At 41.4% G+C, this 19,075-nt stretch overlaps 1 protein-coding gene across 8 annotated transcripts in view; it reads left to right on the top strand.

The window, feature by feature from the left end:
- Positions 1-19,075, top strand: part of Usp28 (ubiquitin specific peptidase 28) — a 62,712-nt gene that overhangs the window by 10,120 nt on the left and 33,517 nt on the right. For 6 of the 8 annotated variants that reach the window (XM_020183740.2, XM_020183743.2, XM_020183745.2 and 3 more), the window contains exons 2-5: positions 7,019-7,096; positions 8,424-8,556; positions 14,127-14,232; positions 15,346-15,505. In XM_020183740.2, coding sequence (XP_020039329.1) covers positions 7,019-7,096; positions 8,424-8,556; positions 14,127-14,232; positions 15,346-15,505 — 477 coding nt within the window. Of the gene's footprint in view, positions 1-7,018; positions 7,097-8,423; positions 8,557-14,126; positions 14,233-15,345; positions 15,506-18,550; positions 18,623-19,075 lie in introns of those variants that run through there. The other 2 variants (XM_074066696.1, XM_074066697.1) reach the window with 2 other exon arrangements.

The raw sequence follows: 19,075 nt of genomic DNA on the forward strand, positions 1-19,075 counted from the left end.
TTTTCCTTTATTCCTAGTTTTGATTTTTTAAAAATCATAAATGAGTGTTAGATGTCAAATGCTTTTCTGCATCAGTTAAGGTAATCATGTATTTTCCCCCATTTTGTTAGTGTGGTGTATTGAATTGTTTGCTTTTATTTATTTTTTTTGATGGTACTGGGGTTTGAACTTACGTCTTTGTGCTCGTAGGCAGCTGCTGTACTGCTAAAGCCATGCTGCCAGCCCTTTTTGTTCTGGTTTTTTTGGTGATAGTCTTGCTTTTTGCCCAGGGTAGCTTGGACTGCGACCTTCCTGTTTTATGCTTCCTTCCATATCTCAGATGACAGAACGTACCAGCACACCCAGCTTTTTCTTTTGAGTTCTGTCTCGTGAACTTTTTTGCCTGGAATTGAGAGTCTCCCCATCTCCGTCTCCCAAGTAGTTAGGATTACAGGCATGAGCTGTCCACACCTGGCTTTTTTTTTTTTTTTTTTTTAAGTTTTATATTTCTGGAGACAGGATCTCACTATGTAGCCCAGGCTGACCTCAAACTCCTGATCCTCCATCCTCCTACCCCAGCCTACCAAGTGCCTCTGCCTCCTTTGCTTTTCTTGCTGGTTCCTTTTGTGTCAGTGGCAACAATAGCATATTCTCTTAGGCATCTGTTTGCAAATGTTTGACTAAGCTTTATCTCCATTCTCTGAGCTGTCCAGAGTATATCCTACCTTCCCCTTTTCCCTGGCAGCATCCGGCTGTCCCGTCACACCTGCTTTACTCTCTAGCCCTGTGACTCATCGTTGTTAGGCTTTCTTTCTCTAGTCTCATCCCGCCTTGGACCAGTTGTTCACACGAACTGGGTTCATCTCTTCAAATACCTTCCCCCTCATATCTCTTCCCTGCTGAGGGACCCGTCGTCATTATCCATTGTTCCTTAGATTAAGTCTAAACTCATCCTGACATTTAGAACCTTTCGTAAGCCAGGGCCACATCACTTCTCTCATCTGTTATTTATCAAGAACAGAAAACCTATCCTGAGACCCACCTGAAAATAACTTGAAGTGTTACTGTTCTTAGACTTCAAACTGTAAGCATGTAAATTTGATTTCTCATCTTTCCCTCGTATTTTTCTAGTTTTTTTTGCCTCAGCAATATGTTTCTCAAGCATACTCCTAAATTTTCAGAGATGCCTTACATGTGACGACGTGGTGGCTTCCTCGCCTGTTTCTTGCATTTGGTTGGGCATGTATTTAAAGAAATGGAAAAAATATTGTTGTAATATACTCTGAAGGCAGAAAGAAGCAATGTATAGTACATTATGTACTTTATGAAAATTATACCCGTGGGCATAGACAATTTTGGGAAAGAGGCATCAGAAACTCTTAATATAGGTAATCCCTGGGGAACAGAGCTGGGGAGGAATTTCCTTTTCGTTTTATGTTCTTTTGCACTGTGGAAATTTCTTACTCAATACATGAGAAATATTTAAAAGTAAATCCTTTTATTTCTCTACAGTTCCAGTTTAAGCTTCTCTACACAACATAAAAGAACAGCTAAATTCTAAAATTTTTTAAATGCTTTTTGAAAATTTAAAGCTAGTTGAATACTGAAACAAGCACCTTTCATTTATACTGGCTTTTTGTAGCCTACCCTGGTCTTTCACTGCCTACCTGACCTAGCTGAATTTCCCTTCTACCCTAATCTTGTTTATTTTCAGGACTGAATGCCTGTAGGCTGGAAGTTCCTCTTCAGGTGTATTGACCAAACTGGTTAGATCTAAGATGTGTGCCAGAGTGACCACCAGACAAGCTCGACCACATTGAAATCCCATCTGCTAATGTGCTAAATGATAAACCCCAGTGCCATGACAGGAAAGTTGACAGGAAAGAACTATGAAAGGAGGGAAGATGTGGGACCCAAATTCCCAGAAAATTTCTGTCCTTTCCAGAAAAGACACAAATATTCCTCCCCTTTCTTAGTCTAACCCTGCTGTAACCTCCTGACCCCCACTAGGTCCAGAATTTGTTTTGGAAGTCTGCCTTCCATTCCTCCTATCCTTGGCAAAAATACAGACTGTCTTCACTGCTCAATTAGTGCTCTGTCTTGTTGCTGGTTCACAACTCTGGGAGGGGTAGAGGGCCCCGTGGGGACCTGTTTTGCAACATTCACATAAATGATCATGTAGCCCACAGCCAAGGATTCTGTTGTTTCCACAAAAAGCTACTATCAGGCCATCATCATTACATTAGGTTTCTTCCCCATAAATAAACTGGCAGAAAAACTGAAAAAATTCAGCACTTTGGTGGCCTGCACTTGTTTTGTGGAGGTTAGAAAGGTTAGCAGCAGTCTCAGTGTGTCTGGTTAAGAAACTCGTCAGGGGCTACTAGTGCAGCTTGAGTGATAGAACTCCTGGCTACCAACTGCTAAGGCTCTGAGTTCAAATCTCAGTAACTTCAAAAATAAAAAAGGAAACTTGTCAAGACAAGTATTTCTGGAGCTGCTGCTATATATTTTTTTTCTTCAACTCCTTAGTTTTCTTCTTTCCTTGGGTATTGAAGTTTTATTTTAAAATTAGAACTTCAGATCTTTAACTTTGGAGGGAATTTTATTAGGCACACTTTCCTGGTTCTTTGAGTAAAAGAATATTTATCAACGGTTTACTTAATTTTAAATGTAGAGAGGCCTTCTTAAAACTACACAATTAAGATCAGGAAATGTGTGTATCAAAGTAGCATCCCTGTTTGAAGGAAAGATGAGAGAGTACCTCATCACAGTGCTGAATTAGGCATTCCAAAGATGAGTAATTAGTAGTGCTGCCTTATTTGCTCGAAGTTTTAATTTACCTACAGTAGGATAAAGCCAATTATTGTTTATTAGGGGAACTTGATAGCTCAGTGTTTTTTATTGTCCTTACAATCCAGTTGGTTGCTTATGGTACAGCAAGTGACTGTCTTTGCTTTAAGAAAATCTCTGTCCTGATCCGTCTTGGTGGTACTAAAATCTCCAGATAGCTGAGGTCAGAGAGCTTCTTTCTAGGTGGGTGTGTCTTCTGTGTTCACTGCTCCGGGGCAGGAAAACCAGTGTGAAATTAGCCTGTTGGTGCTTGCCAATTTCTTGACTTCTTTGTGATAGGAGCACAGGCTTTGTCTTGTCTCCTCTTGGGTGTGTACTTTTTGTATGGTAGTGGAGTTAGAACAAGTTCATATTTAAAGCCGATTTCAGTGAGGTAACAATACTGTAGGATCCTGATGAGTTTACTTTGTCATTGTAAACTTGACATTTAATGCACAGTGCTCATTAGGATTTGAGGTGTGGGTACTGCTGAGAATTTAGGTTCAGTGTTTTGTTTTACAAAAAAAAAGTGGTTACAAGACTGAGATGGTCATGGCTGTTGCATGTGTATCAATAGCATAGCATAATCTTGTGAAATCTGTTATTCAGACTCTTACAGCTATCTTTGATTTATCTTTTTTTGTTGTTATTTTTGGTTTGGTTTTTTTTTTTGAGACAGGGTCTCACCACGTAGCCTAGGCTTACCTTGAATTCATCCTCCTGCCTCAGCCTCCAAAGTGGTGGCATTATCAACATATGCCATCACACCTGGCTGTGACTTGTCATTGTTTTGTGAGACGGGGTCTCTATGTGTAGCCCAATTTGGCCACAAACTCATGATCCTCCTGCCTCAGCCTCCAGAGTGGTAGGTATCATCATGCTTGGCTCATTAATATTTTAATTCAAGACATCTGATGATAAATAGATTCTATAAGTCTTAATTTCCTAATTTACACAATGCCTTGTAGGGTTGTTACAAGAATTATAAATGTATGTAAGGCACCTAAATTTCCTGACATAAAGTATGTTTCAGTATATGTTAGTTACAGTCATTGTCTTATGAGTAATTCAAATTAGGCCGCATGTTATATGATTCCTGCTTTAAAGGAGGCAGTAATTTCATATTTAAAACAATTTAAACATATATAAAGAGAAATAGTGGGTAGGCCTGTTCATGCACAGACGAATTCATTCCCTGAACATGGGAGGTTGGAAGGAAGAGAATAGTGTGGGCCAGAGTTCTCGACTCTGGAGGTGGGATGAGTGCAATCCTCGTGTAGATTGTCGCTCCCCAGTTTACCAAAAGAGGAGGTGTTCCCAGAAATAATGGGAGCAGCACTCCAAGGCACGTGCCATGGTTCAGATGGTGCCCAGCCTGTGGTGCTGTTGGAAAGTGGCAGGACCTTTTGGATATTGGACCCCCAGCCCCCTCCAGGCTGTCTTTGCTTCCTGGCCAGCATGAGGTGACCAGGCCTCCCTCGTGTGCTCATCAGGGTATAAATCTGATTTTCTGAAGCAGAGTATTATTATTGTTATTTTTGGTGGTACCGGGATTTGAACTCAGGGCTTTGTGCTTGCTAGGCAGGTGCTCTACTACTTGAGCCATGCCCCCAGCTTTTTTTTTTTGCTTTAGTTATTTTTCTGATAGGATCTAGTGTGTTTGCCCGGGACCATCTGCGGATCCTGGTTCTACCTATGCCTCCCACATAGCTGGGATTCTACAGGTATACACAACACCCAGCTTATTTGTTGAGATGGAGTCTCACTGACTTTTTGCCCCAACTGGCCTTGAACTGCTGTATCCTGATATCTGCCTCCTGAGTTACTGGGATCATAGGCATGAGCCACTGCACCAAGGCAAAGTGTTTGTTATTGAAGGAACAATTGGAGTGTCACATTTTCTTGCAAAGCTGCAAGTACTTCATGTTACTTAGAAAGAAAGATAGCATCATTGGCTTCAGCTGAGTTGAGTTTTGTCATTGAGAAACATGCAAAGGAATTGTCTGTCACATTCTAGGAAGAACACCTGGACGCAGGGGACATGCTGTATCCCTCAGCTTGAATGATAAAAGTCCAGAGCTACACAAAGCTGCTGTGACAATTCTTGTATCTCCTGTGACTGTCACTGCAGCATCTTTAGGCTCTGTGTCATAGAGGGCAGCAGGTTTTCTTTCTTGGTTTACAGCTGATGGCACCCTTGATTCAGTCATACTTAGCATGTAGCTCCCTACCTCTTGATGATGGCTTAGAACAGGCAATTGTTTATTTACTTACGATGGTATTGGGGTTTGAACTCGGGGCCTCATGACTGCTGGACACATGTTCTACCACTTTAGCCACTCCTCCAGCCCAGCGAGTTTTTTTTTTTTTTTTTACAACAGGAAATTTGTTAATATACAAAGATCAAGGTCAAACTACAGTAGTAAAATGTTTGCATTGGTTTGCATTAAGTAGGTGTTCTCCTATTTCTTTGTCTTCTTGAATTCAGCTAGTGTTAGAGTGTGGGCTTGGAGTGAGGCAGGCTGGGTTCAAATCCCAGTCCCCCCTCTCACTAGCAGTACCTTGGCAGTTACCTCACCTCTCTGTGACTCAGTGACCTGTCAAATGAGCTTAATTCTGAGGCAAAGCACTTAGAATAGCATCTGGTTTGAAACAAGCAGCGAACATGAGCTCTTGTTTTTTCCTGGGGTGGTTTTCTGTGAATCATGTTGATTGGTGTACAGAGTAACTCCAGCTGAAGATGTGGCTATCTCTTCTATTGTTCCTTTAGTCCCAGCTTGGTATTAATATGCTACTCATTCCCCTCTCAGTTATTCCACCCTTTTTTGGGGTGTGTTGATTTGGGTCTTTTAGAAAATTGTGTATGATCGACACTCACACACTTTTAGTCCCCTTCTCACCCGCTTTTTGGGTAGTATTGGGGTCCAGCTTGCCAGGTAGGCGCTCTACCACTTGAGCACCCTTTTATATGGTAAAGTCAAATGGACTTGGTATTACTATGGGAAAAAAATTAATACCTTAATTTTTTAAAATTCACATGCTTATTTTTCATGTTTTGCCAAGACTAAATCTGTTCCTCACCCTCCCAGGGCACAGTCAGTGACTGGCTGTGACGAGACCTCTAGTGTCACACTGCTGGGCTCAGCAGGGTAGGCTTCCATTTCTGGCTTCTGACTGGAATGAGACGGCTGTGGAGGGACGGCTGAGTTATTTCTAGTTGTGTGACACTTACGGGGCACTGTTGGGCCCTCAGCTGTTGGAGACGTTGGGATACTGTTTCTGTTACAGCTGGCGGTAAATGGAGGTTGTCGCTCAGAGCTGTATTATAATTGAAGTTAATGGTGAAACATCAAGTGTGGAAGCAGGACCTTATTTTGCCATAGCCTTAGCAGTGGTTTAAGTTAGATTTCTTCTCCCTGACTTAATTTTCAACCGTTTTGTTGTCAGTATTCGTCTAAAAGATCATTGTGTTTCAAGTTAGGCCAACCAGTGTTTAAATTGAGCTGTACTTGTCGAAAGGTTATTTTGTGTTAACTTTTGACAAAGCAGGATGAAAGGGTAGGTGAAGACTTTAAGGTTAACACAGGTCATACACTGACCTTATGTATCTGGAAGTTGACCAGTTAGGTTTTTCCATGATTCAGATTAAAGAAAAGGTTTATTCTTCTGGAATTAAACATTTTGTTAATAATTCAAAAAACCTCTACCTCTGGCTATAGTTCTGTTTAAGTAATCAACCTAAAGTTTTAAATATGTTGTTAGTGGTACCAATCATTTGTTAATTACATGATTGGAAACTTATTGTCAGTGAAAAATGACACACACAGATGGCATGTGGAGTAAGGCTTAAAATAGCTCAGTTTCCCACCCAGGCGTGTCCCGGGACTCCGACTCTGTGGAGGACCTAATTATGCACTGCTTGCACACTCCCCATGTCCATTCCGAGGCTAAAACGTGCCTCTTAAGTGTTACCTAGATTTGCAGTTTTACTGTCTACTCATACTTTCAGAAGTGCCCAAAGTATTTTCCATGATTAAACATTAAAAAGAGTGATAATTTGGTATCTCAGAACACGTCTGTCAGTACTCTGTTAAATGGAGCTCGTCATCTTTACAGTAAAAACTGAAAGTCTCAGGCCTTTCTATCCAAGGTGTACCCTGCTTTACTTTCTGACTTACCTTTTTTCTCTCTCTTTCTCTCTCAAATATAGAGCTGCCAAATGCTGTTAAATCAACTGAGAGAAATCACAGGCATTCAGGACCCTTCCTTTCTTCACGAAGCTCTAAAGGTTGGTGTCCAAACCCCCCTAGCCAAGTCTTTAAACACAGTTGGCTGTCTCCTAGTTGTGTCAGTCAAAGGAGTCAAAGGAGGGTGCTGGAGGGACAGAGGCTCTACAGGCAAATGGTCCAGTTTATTAACATAAAGACTCGTAGTGGGGGACCCTCCCGGGTCAAGGACATTTAAGAATCATTTACCCAATTTCATTGTGTAGACCTTATATGGATCACAATTGAAGCCAGCAAACCACATAGAATTTAAGACAGGGAAGTTTGAACAAACTATTTGATAATTAAAAACTATTGTTACTCTTAAGGTATGAAAGGCTATTATTATTATTACGCTTAAGCATAATGGGTTATATTTAAAAAGTACATTCTGGAATATTGACCAATAAATGATAAGATGAGTAGGATTTGCTTCAGAATGTCTAGGAGAGGGTAGGCAGTGTAGATAAAACAAGATTGGCTATGATGATAATCATTAAGGCCAAGTGACATGAAGTTCAGTTATTTAGTGTACTTTTGTATATTTTCGGAGTTTTTCCTAATAAAAAGCTAAAGACAAATATATCACCACTACAAAGCGTGGTAACTCCTTACTTTTATTATAAAGGCTGCCATGGTTGCCAGCTCCCTTTTGTGACACATCAGGCCTTAACTATCTTGTGAAATCAGGTAGGAGTATGGAAAACAATGACAGCACAGGTCCAACACAGTTTTGGTTTTGTTTGCAAGTAGTGGGCATGGCGACTCACCCTATAATGAGGTGTTTGATGTACCTTCAAGTGTATCAGACTCACTGTCTTCCACCATACTTGGTTTTTTTTTTTTTGGCAGTTCTGAGGTTTGAACTCAGGGCCTTGTCCTTGCTAGGCAGGTACTCTACCACTTGAGCTGTGCCCTCAGCCCTGTTGTACTTTAGTTATTTTCTGGACAGGGTCTTGTGTTTTTGCCTGGGGTGGGCCTCAGACCATGATCCTCTTTCCAATGCCTGCCTTCCCTGTAGCTAGGATCACAGTGCACGCCACCACACTCAGCTTATTGGTTGAAATGGGGGTCTTCCAACTTTTTTTGCCTGGACTGGCCTTGAACCTTAGTCCTTCTGATTGCCACCTCCTAAATAGCTGGGATTATAGGCATGAGCTGCCATACTGGGCCATACTTTTGTATTCTACTTCTACCCTGCAGTTAGGCTTAGACTTACTTAGTGTGTCATTGGGAAGTGAAGGAAGTATCACTAAAAAACAAATAAAAAACCCCAGACTAACTTGCTACCTATCCTAAATTCTATGATGCTTTCCTTTTGAGATTTCTGTTGTTTTTTTGTCACCTTAGGCCAGTAACGGTGACATCACTCAGGCTGTCAGCCTTCTCACTGATGAAAGAGTGAAGGAGCCCAGTCAAGACACTGTTGCTACAGAACCATCTGAAGTAGAGGGGAGTGCTGCCAACAAAGACGTGTTAGCAAGTAGGTCTCGCCTGTCCTGGTCCTTCTCTGAACCGGTAGAAAACAGCAGTGAGCAGCTGTGAGTCCCACCCATCACCTCAACCAATGAGGAGCTCACACTTAAGCATTACGTATCAGGCGCAATGCAAGTTTTTAAGTGTTCTTTCATTGTTTTCTTTGAGACACCATCTCACTAGGCAGCCAGGGTAGCCTAGAACTCTCCATCCTTCTATCCTTCTGCCTCTGCCTCCTTAGTATTGGGATTACAGGAGTATGCTGTCATGCCTGGCTCATTCATTCTTCAGCACCTATTCAGTGAGCACCAATAATGTGCCAAGCACTCTTGAATGTCTGCCTACATGTAGCTTAAATTTTATTGAGGGAGTTGAGCAAGTAAATAAAATATGTAGTATATTAGAACATGAAAATACCATAGAGAAAAATAAAAGGACAGAACGAAAGAAAATGCAAAAAAGAAGTGCTGGGGACTGCATTTCAAATAGGATGGGCCTTTGGAGAAGGTGCAAAGCACCTGACACCAAAGTGACCATTGGCTTTGCTTAAGGAGCCATGGGGAAGCCAGGGCTGAGACTTCCTGAGCCAGTGAGGAGGCAGTAAAACCATGGTGGGAACAGGAGGTGGGTTGTGCAGAGCCTTCCTAAGTGCTGGCTTTGACCACAAATTAAGTGCATAGCCATTGGAGAGTTGGGTGCAAAGGAACTGTGTAAACTGGTCTCCATTTCTAAAGACTTCTGACTGCTGTGCTGAGGATAAGATGGGGAAGAGTGTCATGAGGAGCATGGGGTGCTCAGGGAGCCCAGGGCTACTCGGGAGGCCATTGCGGACAATGGAGGCTTGGGCCAGGATGCAGGGTGGATGGGTGAGAACTGCTTGCATTCTGGCTGGATAGTACTTTCACATAAAGGCAGTAGGATTTGCTTATAGAAGAGAAGGCTGTGAAAGAAAGAGAGGAGTTAAAGGTGATTCCAAGATGAGAGTGATGTGAGCCTGTAATCCTAGCACTCGGAGACTGAGACAGGAAAATCTCAAGTTCCAGGCCAGTGTGGCTACGTATAGTAAGACACTGTCTCAAAAATGAAAAAAAAAAAGTGACTATAAAGGTATTTTTCCTAAGCATCTGCAAGGAGGGAGTTGTACTTACTTGAAAGGGAATGAGGTCATACTAAATCTGAGATGCCTCTTAAGGTGTTCAAGGGGAGTTGTGAGAAAGATAGTGGAGACCAGGCGCTGGTGGCTCATGCCTGTAGTCCTAGCTACTCAAGAGACAGAGATCAGGAGGATCACAGTTTGAAGCCAGCCTGGGCAAATAGTTCTTGAGACCCTGTCTCAAAAAACACCCAACCAAAAGAAGCTGGTGGAGTGGCTCAAGTGGTAGAGCACCTGCCTAGCAAGCATGAGAACCTGAGTTCAAACTCCAGTACCACTAAAAAAAACCCAAAAGGTAGCAGAGACCCAGTTGCATAGTTCAGGGGAGAGACACGGGGTGGAAAGAGGTAAACGTGGAAGCATGGTAGGGTAGTAATTCTGTGAGACTGATGTACCCAGGGAGCAGGGGCAGGAAGGAGAAGCAGTTCAGTGACTGACCTGTGTTGAGAAGTCTGGGGAGGTGACAGGTGTCCATGGAAACCAGGAGGGTGGTAGTCTGTAAGCCAAAGAGGCTTCTGGGAGGAAGGAACCACCAGCTGTGTCAGATGCTGTTAGTAGGTATTTGGGCTGTTAGCAGTTTTGTGCTATTCTGAATAGTGATGCCATGAATATTCTATGTGATTTTTTTAGTGTACATTGTGACTTTTTTAGTCATCAGTTTTCTTTTTGAGATCTACATGTTAAAGGTATAAATAACTGTTATTCATTTTCATTTGGTGTGTAGTATTTCACGGTCTAACTGTACCACAGTGTATATGTATTTGCCAGTTGGGATGTTTTGAACTTTTTGCTGTTTTAACAAAAACACTGAGTTGTTTGGGCTCATGTTTTTTGTACACGAATACAAGAGTTTCTTTAGTACATATACCTAGTGATATAGTTGGTAGATATTACAATATGCTTAACTTTAATTTTATAGGTAATGACAATATTTTCCAAAATGATTTTGTAGTTATTTATAGTCCCTCTGACAAAGTTTGAGAATAACAGTAGTCCTCAAGCTTGTTATATCAAAGAGTAAACTGTTGGTCATCTTTTTTGAATGAAATGATATCTTGTTTCTAATTCGAGTAGTGAGATCTGGCACCTCTTTCCCTTTTGGCCATCCTGTTTCCTCTCCTGTGAAACTTTCCTTCATATTTTCTGCAAGCTTTTCTATATAATGGTTGCCTCTTTCTTAAAAATCCTTGCTACTAATTCTGGATGCGATCTTATTGATACCGACCTTATTCTTGTTATTTATTACTGATACTGATCTTATGCATTCTTGATATGAATCCATTTTTCTGGATGTGTGTTACAGATATCTTTTCCCTGTTGGTGCTTATGGTTTTACACTACACTGATTGATTAAGGAGCTAAATTTTGCTGCCATTTTGTGTATTATTAACTTTCTGTGGTTTGTGCTATTTGTTTAAGGTTGTGTTCTAAGCCAGGAAAAGTGGCACAGGGCTGTACTGTCAGCACTTGGGAAACTGAGGCAGGAGGATTGCGAGTTCCAAGCCAGTCTAGGATGTATAACAAGATCCTGTATCAAAGAATCAAATCCTTTGTTGTTCTGTATTCTGATGTTATAAGGGTACTCTCTGACTTTATTCTGAAATTATAATGCTCTGCTTTCGTATTTCAGGGTTTTTTTGTTTTTACCATGCTGGGAATTGAGCCTTGCACATGCAAGGAAAGTAAGTGCTGTTTCAGGGAGTCTTGGACTCAGGGCTTTGCACTTGCTAGGTAGGCGCTGTACTGCTCAGCTGTGCCCCAGCCCTGTGAGTCGGCTCTCACCTGTGCTGTAGGCTGGCCTGGAGCTCGCGATGCTCTGCTTTAGCCCTATGAGTGCCACCGTGCCCGGCTATTTTAAAGTTCAGAGGAACCTCCATGCTGTTCTTCTTAACAATTATACCTTAAGGGTGTGATTGTGCTTTTGACCAAAAATAAAAAAGTGAAACACGGAAAAAAAAATGGCCACTGATGTCAAGCATTTCTTCAGGTGCTTATTGATCATTGTGTATCTTCTTTGGAGAAATGTCTACTTAGATGAGAGGTGAGGTTGCTCATTTTTTACTTTTTCTTTTATTTATTTTGCAGTGCTGCAATCGAACCCCTGGCTTTGTACATACTAGGCACATGTTCCAGCACTGACTATACGCCTGAGCCCCATGCCCATTTTTAAAATAGGACTGTTTGCCTACTTCTGATTCATGTGCAGGAGTTCTGTGTATGTTCTATGTGTAGATGCCTTGTCAGATACACATTCGTTTTTGTCTTGCTCTGTGGGTTGTCTTTTCACTTTCTTGATGGCATCCTTTGAAGCCTAAAGGTTTCATTTTGATGATGTCAGATTTGTCTGCTTTTCCCTTTGGCTACTGAGCTTTGGATGCTGTTGCCTAAGCCATGGTCCTAAAGATTTGCACCGTGTCTTTTAGAAGTTTTACCTTTTACATTGATGGCTTCATCCACTTGAGTTCATTTTGCATGCAATGTTAGATAGGGTTCAACTTTATTCTTCTGCACTGGTGCCAGTTGTGCCAGTACCATTTGTTGAAAGGATATTCTTTCCCTGTTTAGTTGCCTTGATACTTGTGCTAAAAGTCAGGCAATCATTAATGTGAGGCTTTATTTATAGACTCAATTCTATTTCATAGATCTGTATGTTTCATAACACTATCTTGATTGCTGCTGGGTGGGTGTTTTTGCTTTTTTGTGTGTGTATGTGTGTGTGGTACTGGAGTTTGAACTCGGAGCTTCACACTCGATAGGCAGGTGCTCTACCACGCCTCTAGCCCTTTTTGCTTTAGTTATTTTTTCAGGTAGAGTCTTATGGGTTTTTTTTGTTCAGGCTGACCTGGACTGTGATCTTTTATTTACACCTCCCACGTAGCTGGGATGACAGATGCATGCCACCAGGCCCTGCTTATTGAATGAGGTGGGATTCTTGTTAACTAGGCTGGCCTTGAACTGCAGTCTTCCCAATCTCTGCCTCCCACATGGCTGGGATTACAGGCTGAGCTACTGTGCCTGGCATTGACATTGATCTTTTATCTAACCAGTTCTTATTAATTATAACTATTTTTGAAGACTTTTCCTTGTAGGTGATTATTACCTGTGAGTTACAGAAGCTTTGCTTCTTATTTTCCAATTATATGTATATATATACATGTGTATATATATATATATAAAATTTTCTCTTCAAACAGAATCTTGCTGTGAATCCCAGGCTGCCTAGAACTCTCCATCCTCTTGCCTAGCTTGAACTTGCTGAGCCATGGTAAATAAAAACAGTAAAGATAGACATCTTTATCTTAGTGTTGGTTTTAAAGGTTAGCATTTCACTGTTAAGTATAAAATGTGCTGTGGCTTTCTCAAGGATAGTCTCTCTCAGCCTAAGAATATTATTTTTTCTTTCTAGTTGCAATGGAATTGTTATCTGGAAAGGAGATTGTATGGTTATCAATGTTTTTTCTGTTTCCATTGAGGCGATCATTTTTTTAAGTATTAAGATAATTAAGTTTGCTGATGTTAACTTTTCTGTTCCTACAATGAACCTGACTTGATCTTAATGTATAATCTTTTTGTACATTATTAGATTATATTTGCTAACATTTTGTTTTGGTTTTTTTATATCCATGATCATGTGTGAGTTTGTCATTTTCCTTTCTGTTACTGTTCTCAACTGATTTTGGTATGGACGTACTGTTAGGAAAACGCCGCACACTGCACACAAAGGAGGCTCAGAGAGTTATCTCATGTCCAAAGTTTAATAAGCAGGCTGGCTGGCCGAGAGAAAATGGCGCAGCAGCTTCTCTCGGCCGGTCTGGTCTTAAGTAGCATTTGGGAGAAAGCAAGGGCAAGGGATGGTCTTTGATCTGCAAAGGATGAGACCAGCTGCAGGAGCAAGGTCTAGGGGCAGGCAAAGGGAGGTGGCGGGAGATAAGGAACAGTGGGCTTTGTTCTGCAAGGGGTGAAACCAGCTGCGGCTTAGGCTGCAGAAGGGGCAGTTCCCATCACATACCAGGTGTTATGTTGACGTCATACGTCCTACATTCTCTAAATACTTTGCATGAAGTTACATATCTGTGCCTTGAATGTATTGTATTAAGCTGATGTTTTACTGTGATAGAGTCTATCTCACCTATAGCTAGGGGATATATTTTTGAGTTTGTGGAGTGAGACGAGGATATTTGATTTGTTGCATTTTAGTAGCTCATTTCTGTACTCTTGGCTAGCGTACGGTTACAATGTAGCTGTGAGTTACTCATTTGACCATGGGACAGAGTAGGCAATTGTTCTTACACAGATGAACTATTGTGGTGAGAGCTAGGGAGTATATCTGATTTGGGGAATGTTTTTACCTTTTTTGTCTTATACTGCAGACAGAGAGGCAGCTTCCTGCATGTGGACTAATTACATTTCTGTTTATTTTGCAGAAGTGATAGACCTTACTCATGATAACAAAGATGATCTTCAGGCTGCCATTGCTCTGAGTCTCCTGGAGTCCCCCAAAATCCAAGCTGATGGAAGAGATCTTAACAGGTTATTCCTTTAATTTATAATCTTTGCCCCCACATTTGTGTGTATGTCAAAGGCAATAACAGCTCTGGGAATGCCCCACAAGGATAATTCTGCGAAGCTTCCTTAATGGCAACTGAATGAATTTTTTTTCTTCTTTTTTTTGGGGGGAGAGGGTCCCACCATATAGCCCAGGCTGACCTTAACATCCCATGCAGGGATTGTAGGCATGAGCTACTGCGCCTGGCAGCACCTGAATGAAATTTCTTTTAGGAGAAGCTGTGTACCTTAGCCTGCTTTACTCTTTGGCTCACTTTTGAAAAGGAGGAGGGTCTTATCACAGCCTGCATCTTTGAGTAGAAGTTTTTTTGCAAAGGTTTATAGTTCATAATTGCTAGCAGATAAAACAGCCACTCAGTCCACACAGTCTCCTTATCAACTTTGGTTAGGTTGTTGGGTATTTTAATATTTTTACTTTATGTTTTCAAGACAAGGCCTTACTATGTTGAGGCTGACCTCAAACTAATGATCCTTCTGCCTCAGCCTTCCAAGTGCTGGATTACAGACATGTGCCACCACACCTGGCTATGGGTTGGGTATTTGTAAATGAAAATTATCAGTCAACGACACTATCTCAGGATACCGTTTCAATTGGTACTGATTTGGTGATGGTCTGGCACTGTCCACAGACATCTGTTTCCAATGCTAGTCTTTCATTTTCTGGACAGTTGTTTCTTTTGGGAACACACAAGGTGGGATATTACATGCTGAGCAATTTGGAGGCCCTTGGCTTTAGCTCAGTGTCTCTCTTGCCCTTTCAATGGCAGGCATTTAGATAGGATGCTGTGTTTGGAATCAAAACTTTTATATGGTAGCCTAAATGGTGTTGAGTCTCAATCCATTTCTATTGTGGGACCTTATTGGTAATAGTCTGTTACTGAAGGATTAAATTTCTGTTTAAGCCTAGCTTTTCATTTACATTATGCTCTTGTAGCTACTATACAGCCAGTGATTACTCAGTTAATGGTTTTATGGCATTTTGATTATCTGTGACAAGTTATCACATATTATCTTCCATGTTGTATATGTTCTTTAACTACTTTGTTATTTGATGTGTGGTATGTTCATGTGACACAGGATGCACGAGGCAACCACTGCAGAAACTAAACGCTCAAAAAGAAAACGCTGTGAAGTCTGGGGAGAGAACCCCAATCCCAATGACTGGAGGAGAGTTGATGGCTGGCCAGTTGGGCTGAAAAATGTTGGCAATACATGTTGGTTCAGTGCTGTTATTCAGGTATGACATTTTTAAGAGACCATGGTCTTCAAATAATTTTTCAGTTTATTAAACCAAAATGTGAGAAACATAACTTTAACAAAAGTTAAAAGTTATATAAAACTGTGTAGTCTTCCTTTCCTTGAGCATTGCTTTCATGTGTTTTGGATTTCTGTGCTCTGATGTCTAAACTGTGCAGTACCGACAATGAAATCTGCATTTGCAAAATCTGTTGAATAAGTGTTTGGAGTTAGCAGTGTGTGCGGTTGAAGGAAGCCCGGAGTGGAGGGGAGGCAGACATCCTGGAAGGAGGGGGTAAAGCACACTTGAGGTGTTGAGACAAATCTGTAGGCTTTGGTGAATGATGTATGCAAGAGAGGGTTAAGAAAGACTCCAAGGTTTCTAACTCGAGTGACCAGGTAGATTATAGTGCCACTGGACAAGAGAGGAGGAATAATGGGTGTGTGTGTGGACTTTTGTTCTGTTGTAGATATCTTGAGTTTGAGGCCTTGTGTACCACATCCACAGGGAGATACCTAGTACACAGTTAGCCATACACATGTCTAGTTCACAAGAGACGTGGGTTGCAGATCCAGTATTGGGGATCGGTACCACAAGGTGGTAGTAAGCTGAGGGGTAGATGGATTCACCTAGAGAGTAAGGCTAATCAGCAACATCTTCCAAGCATTGTAAACAGCCTCATTGCCTGCAGTCTCCTCTGCCAGGGTTTGTGGCATCTACCCAGCTGCTCAAGCCAAATTGTTGAGCTTACTATGTGCTTGGCCCTGGTTTAGGCACTTTGGAAACAGCAGTTAATGAAACATAGTCCTGACTCTCTGGAATTTACTTTGAAAGAATGGGACAGTCAGTAAACAAAACATGAATCTGGTAGTGGTTATGTGCCATAAAGACACATTAATCAGGGTAAGGGCACACTGGAAATGGTTCAGCTAGAGAGAAAGGGGTACTGTTTGTGTGGTCAGGGATGGCTTTTCTTACAAGGTGGGCATTTGAGCACAGGCCTGAAGATGAAGGGGAATGAACCATATAATTACTTAAAGAACATTTTAGATGGAGGGAATAACAAGTAAAACAAACCAGGTTTAGGACTTAGTGTAAGAAATCCCAAGACAACTAGAAGTGGCTGATCAAAAATGGAGTGTGATGGGATCTGAAAGGTGACTGAGGTGGGGGAAGGGACCTTGGAGTCAAGGTGTGGACTTGGGAATTGTGTATGAAATATGGAAGTACCAGAAGATTTGGAGCAAAAACCTGATAGGAGCCTAGTTCCATTTTTAGAATATCACTTGTAGGCTAGAGGTGTGGCTCAAGTGGTAGGAGTGCTTTCTAGCATTTACAGGGCCCTGAGTTCAGTCCTTAGTACAGGGGGAGAAGGGTGAGGGGAGATCACTGTTACCTCTATTGAAAATAGGATATAAGACGATAATGTGGAATTAAGAACATCAGCTAATGCTTTCCTGTATCCGTCCTTCTATAGCTATCTATCTGTCTGTCCATCTATCTATGGAGAGAGAGACAGAGATAGACAGACACTCACCTATGTTTTTACATTCCTCTCAGTCTTCACTCCTGTGAGAGATGTTGAACAATCTAATATTTTTCTTCTATGAATTGACTTTCAGTTATTTTTTTGAGAGAATAAGGAAATGACAGAGTTTAAAATAGTTGGAGATTGTGGGAAAACCAGTTGGCACCAGAATACAATACAGATTGAGTATTTCTAATATTCATTAATTTGAAATCCTTGATCCAAAATCCAAAACTTTTTGAGTATTTCAGAAATTGAATTAGGGATGCTCACTGGTAAGGTCATTGCAAATATTCCAAAACCCAAAAAACTCTGTAGTCTAAAACACATCCTGACCCTAAACATTTCAGATAAGTGAATTTACTCTAGTGTGATTTCTAGAAATTTGAGACTGCTTAATACTTAAATGTACAGTGATAGCATTATGCCCTATTGTTTTAAATCAGGATCAGCATTTTAAGCTCTTATTTACTTTTTTTTTTTTTTTTTTTGGAGCTACTGGGACTTGAACTTAGGGCTTCATGCTTTCTAGGTATGCATTCTACCACTTGAGCTAATCTGCTAGCCCTACGTTTTAAGTACTTAAGTGGAAAATTCAATTCATTAGGTTGGAGGGTTTACTGGGAACATGATGAAAAGGACAAGGGCAAGTCTGAGAATTTAAGGAGGGCAGTTAAAGACCATGGGACCTGTTAACTGAGTGGCTCAAGTAGAGCGCCTGTCAAGCAAGCATGAGGCCCTGAGTTCAGACCCTGGTGACCAAAATAAAAGACTATGGGATCAAAGCTAGATATAGGAAGAATCTTAATGGCTAAGGAGCAAGGAAAGAGGTGTTTGTGTGGTTCCCTATGGAATGCACAGAAGAGGTTCTTGTGAGCAATTGAATAAATAATTTGGAAGCTGTGTTACGGTCCAGGAGTAAGTGGGGTTTTCTGAGTGTGTGATCTGAGCACCATGTGTTTTTTGGTGTTGGTGTATCCTGGCTGTCACCTTGGATGTTAGAGTCTAGCTGGAGAAATGTGTCACTAGATGCTCAGGAAACCTAGAGGTCTTTGGGTTGGATACATGTACATGAGTTTCCCCTACAAATACCCAAATACCTACTGTGTGTCTAGTACTGTTACAGGTTTTCAAGATCTAGCATAAACAAAACAAAGACACCCTATGCCCTTATGAAATTTAAGTTTTTTGAGGTGAGATGGACAAAGAACAATAAACTAAAGACTAATTGAATGATTAGCTAAATAAATGTATAGGACAGGTTATATATTAAAAAAAAAATGTGTAGGACAGCTTAGCCTGTGATTTGGCCAACAGAAAAAGAGCAGGATAAGGGAGACCAAATTGTTCTAGGAGAGATGGGAGCAGGGTGCAGTATTAACTGTGATGTTAGGAAGATGTTACCAAGGGTGTAAAAGAGTCAATGCGAGATACACAGGAGGTGACAGAACCATGTGAGATGTGGAGAAGAACTTTCCAGAAAAGGGAACCCACAGAGCAACTTGGTGTATTCACAGAACATCCAGGCATCCCAAGAGTCCAGATGCTAAGAGCAAAGGGAAAAGTCACTGGAGGTTCCAGGGGAGATGGTGAGTCACAGAAGGTCAAGAGTTGTGAACTCTGACTCAAGCATTAAAAGACGCACTCTGGCTACTGTGGAGGGAGCAGAGCAAACAGGCAGGGATGCAAAGGCAGAGCCCTGTTGGGTTAATACTGAGGGGTGATGGTGTCTTAGACCAGGCTGGTAGCTGTAGAAGTAGAGATATATTCTGAAAGCAGGGTTTTAGATGTCCACATGGATTGGATGTTGATGGATGCCGCCTTAGAAGATGGCAGGACATGGAGTAGTAAGGAGAACTGTTGGCAGATGATAGTCTTAGAGAGTCAGGAGCTTAATTATGGTTTTCTGAGACAGGTAGTCAGAAGAATCTGTGGCAAGTGAGTTGGTGGAGGGGAAGTTGTGAAGACAGGGAGACCAGGCATAGTGATCCAGGGGAACAGTGATCGGCAGTGGGGCAGTGATAGGGTTTGATCAGAGCAGT

This window comes from Castor canadensis, chromosome 2 (assembly GCF_047511655.1).
Source record: "Castor canadensis chromosome 2, mCasCan1.hap1v2, whole genome shotgun sequence".
Classification (NCBI taxonomy): Eukaryota; Metazoa; Chordata; class Mammalia; order Rodentia; family Castoridae; genus Castor; species Castor canadensis.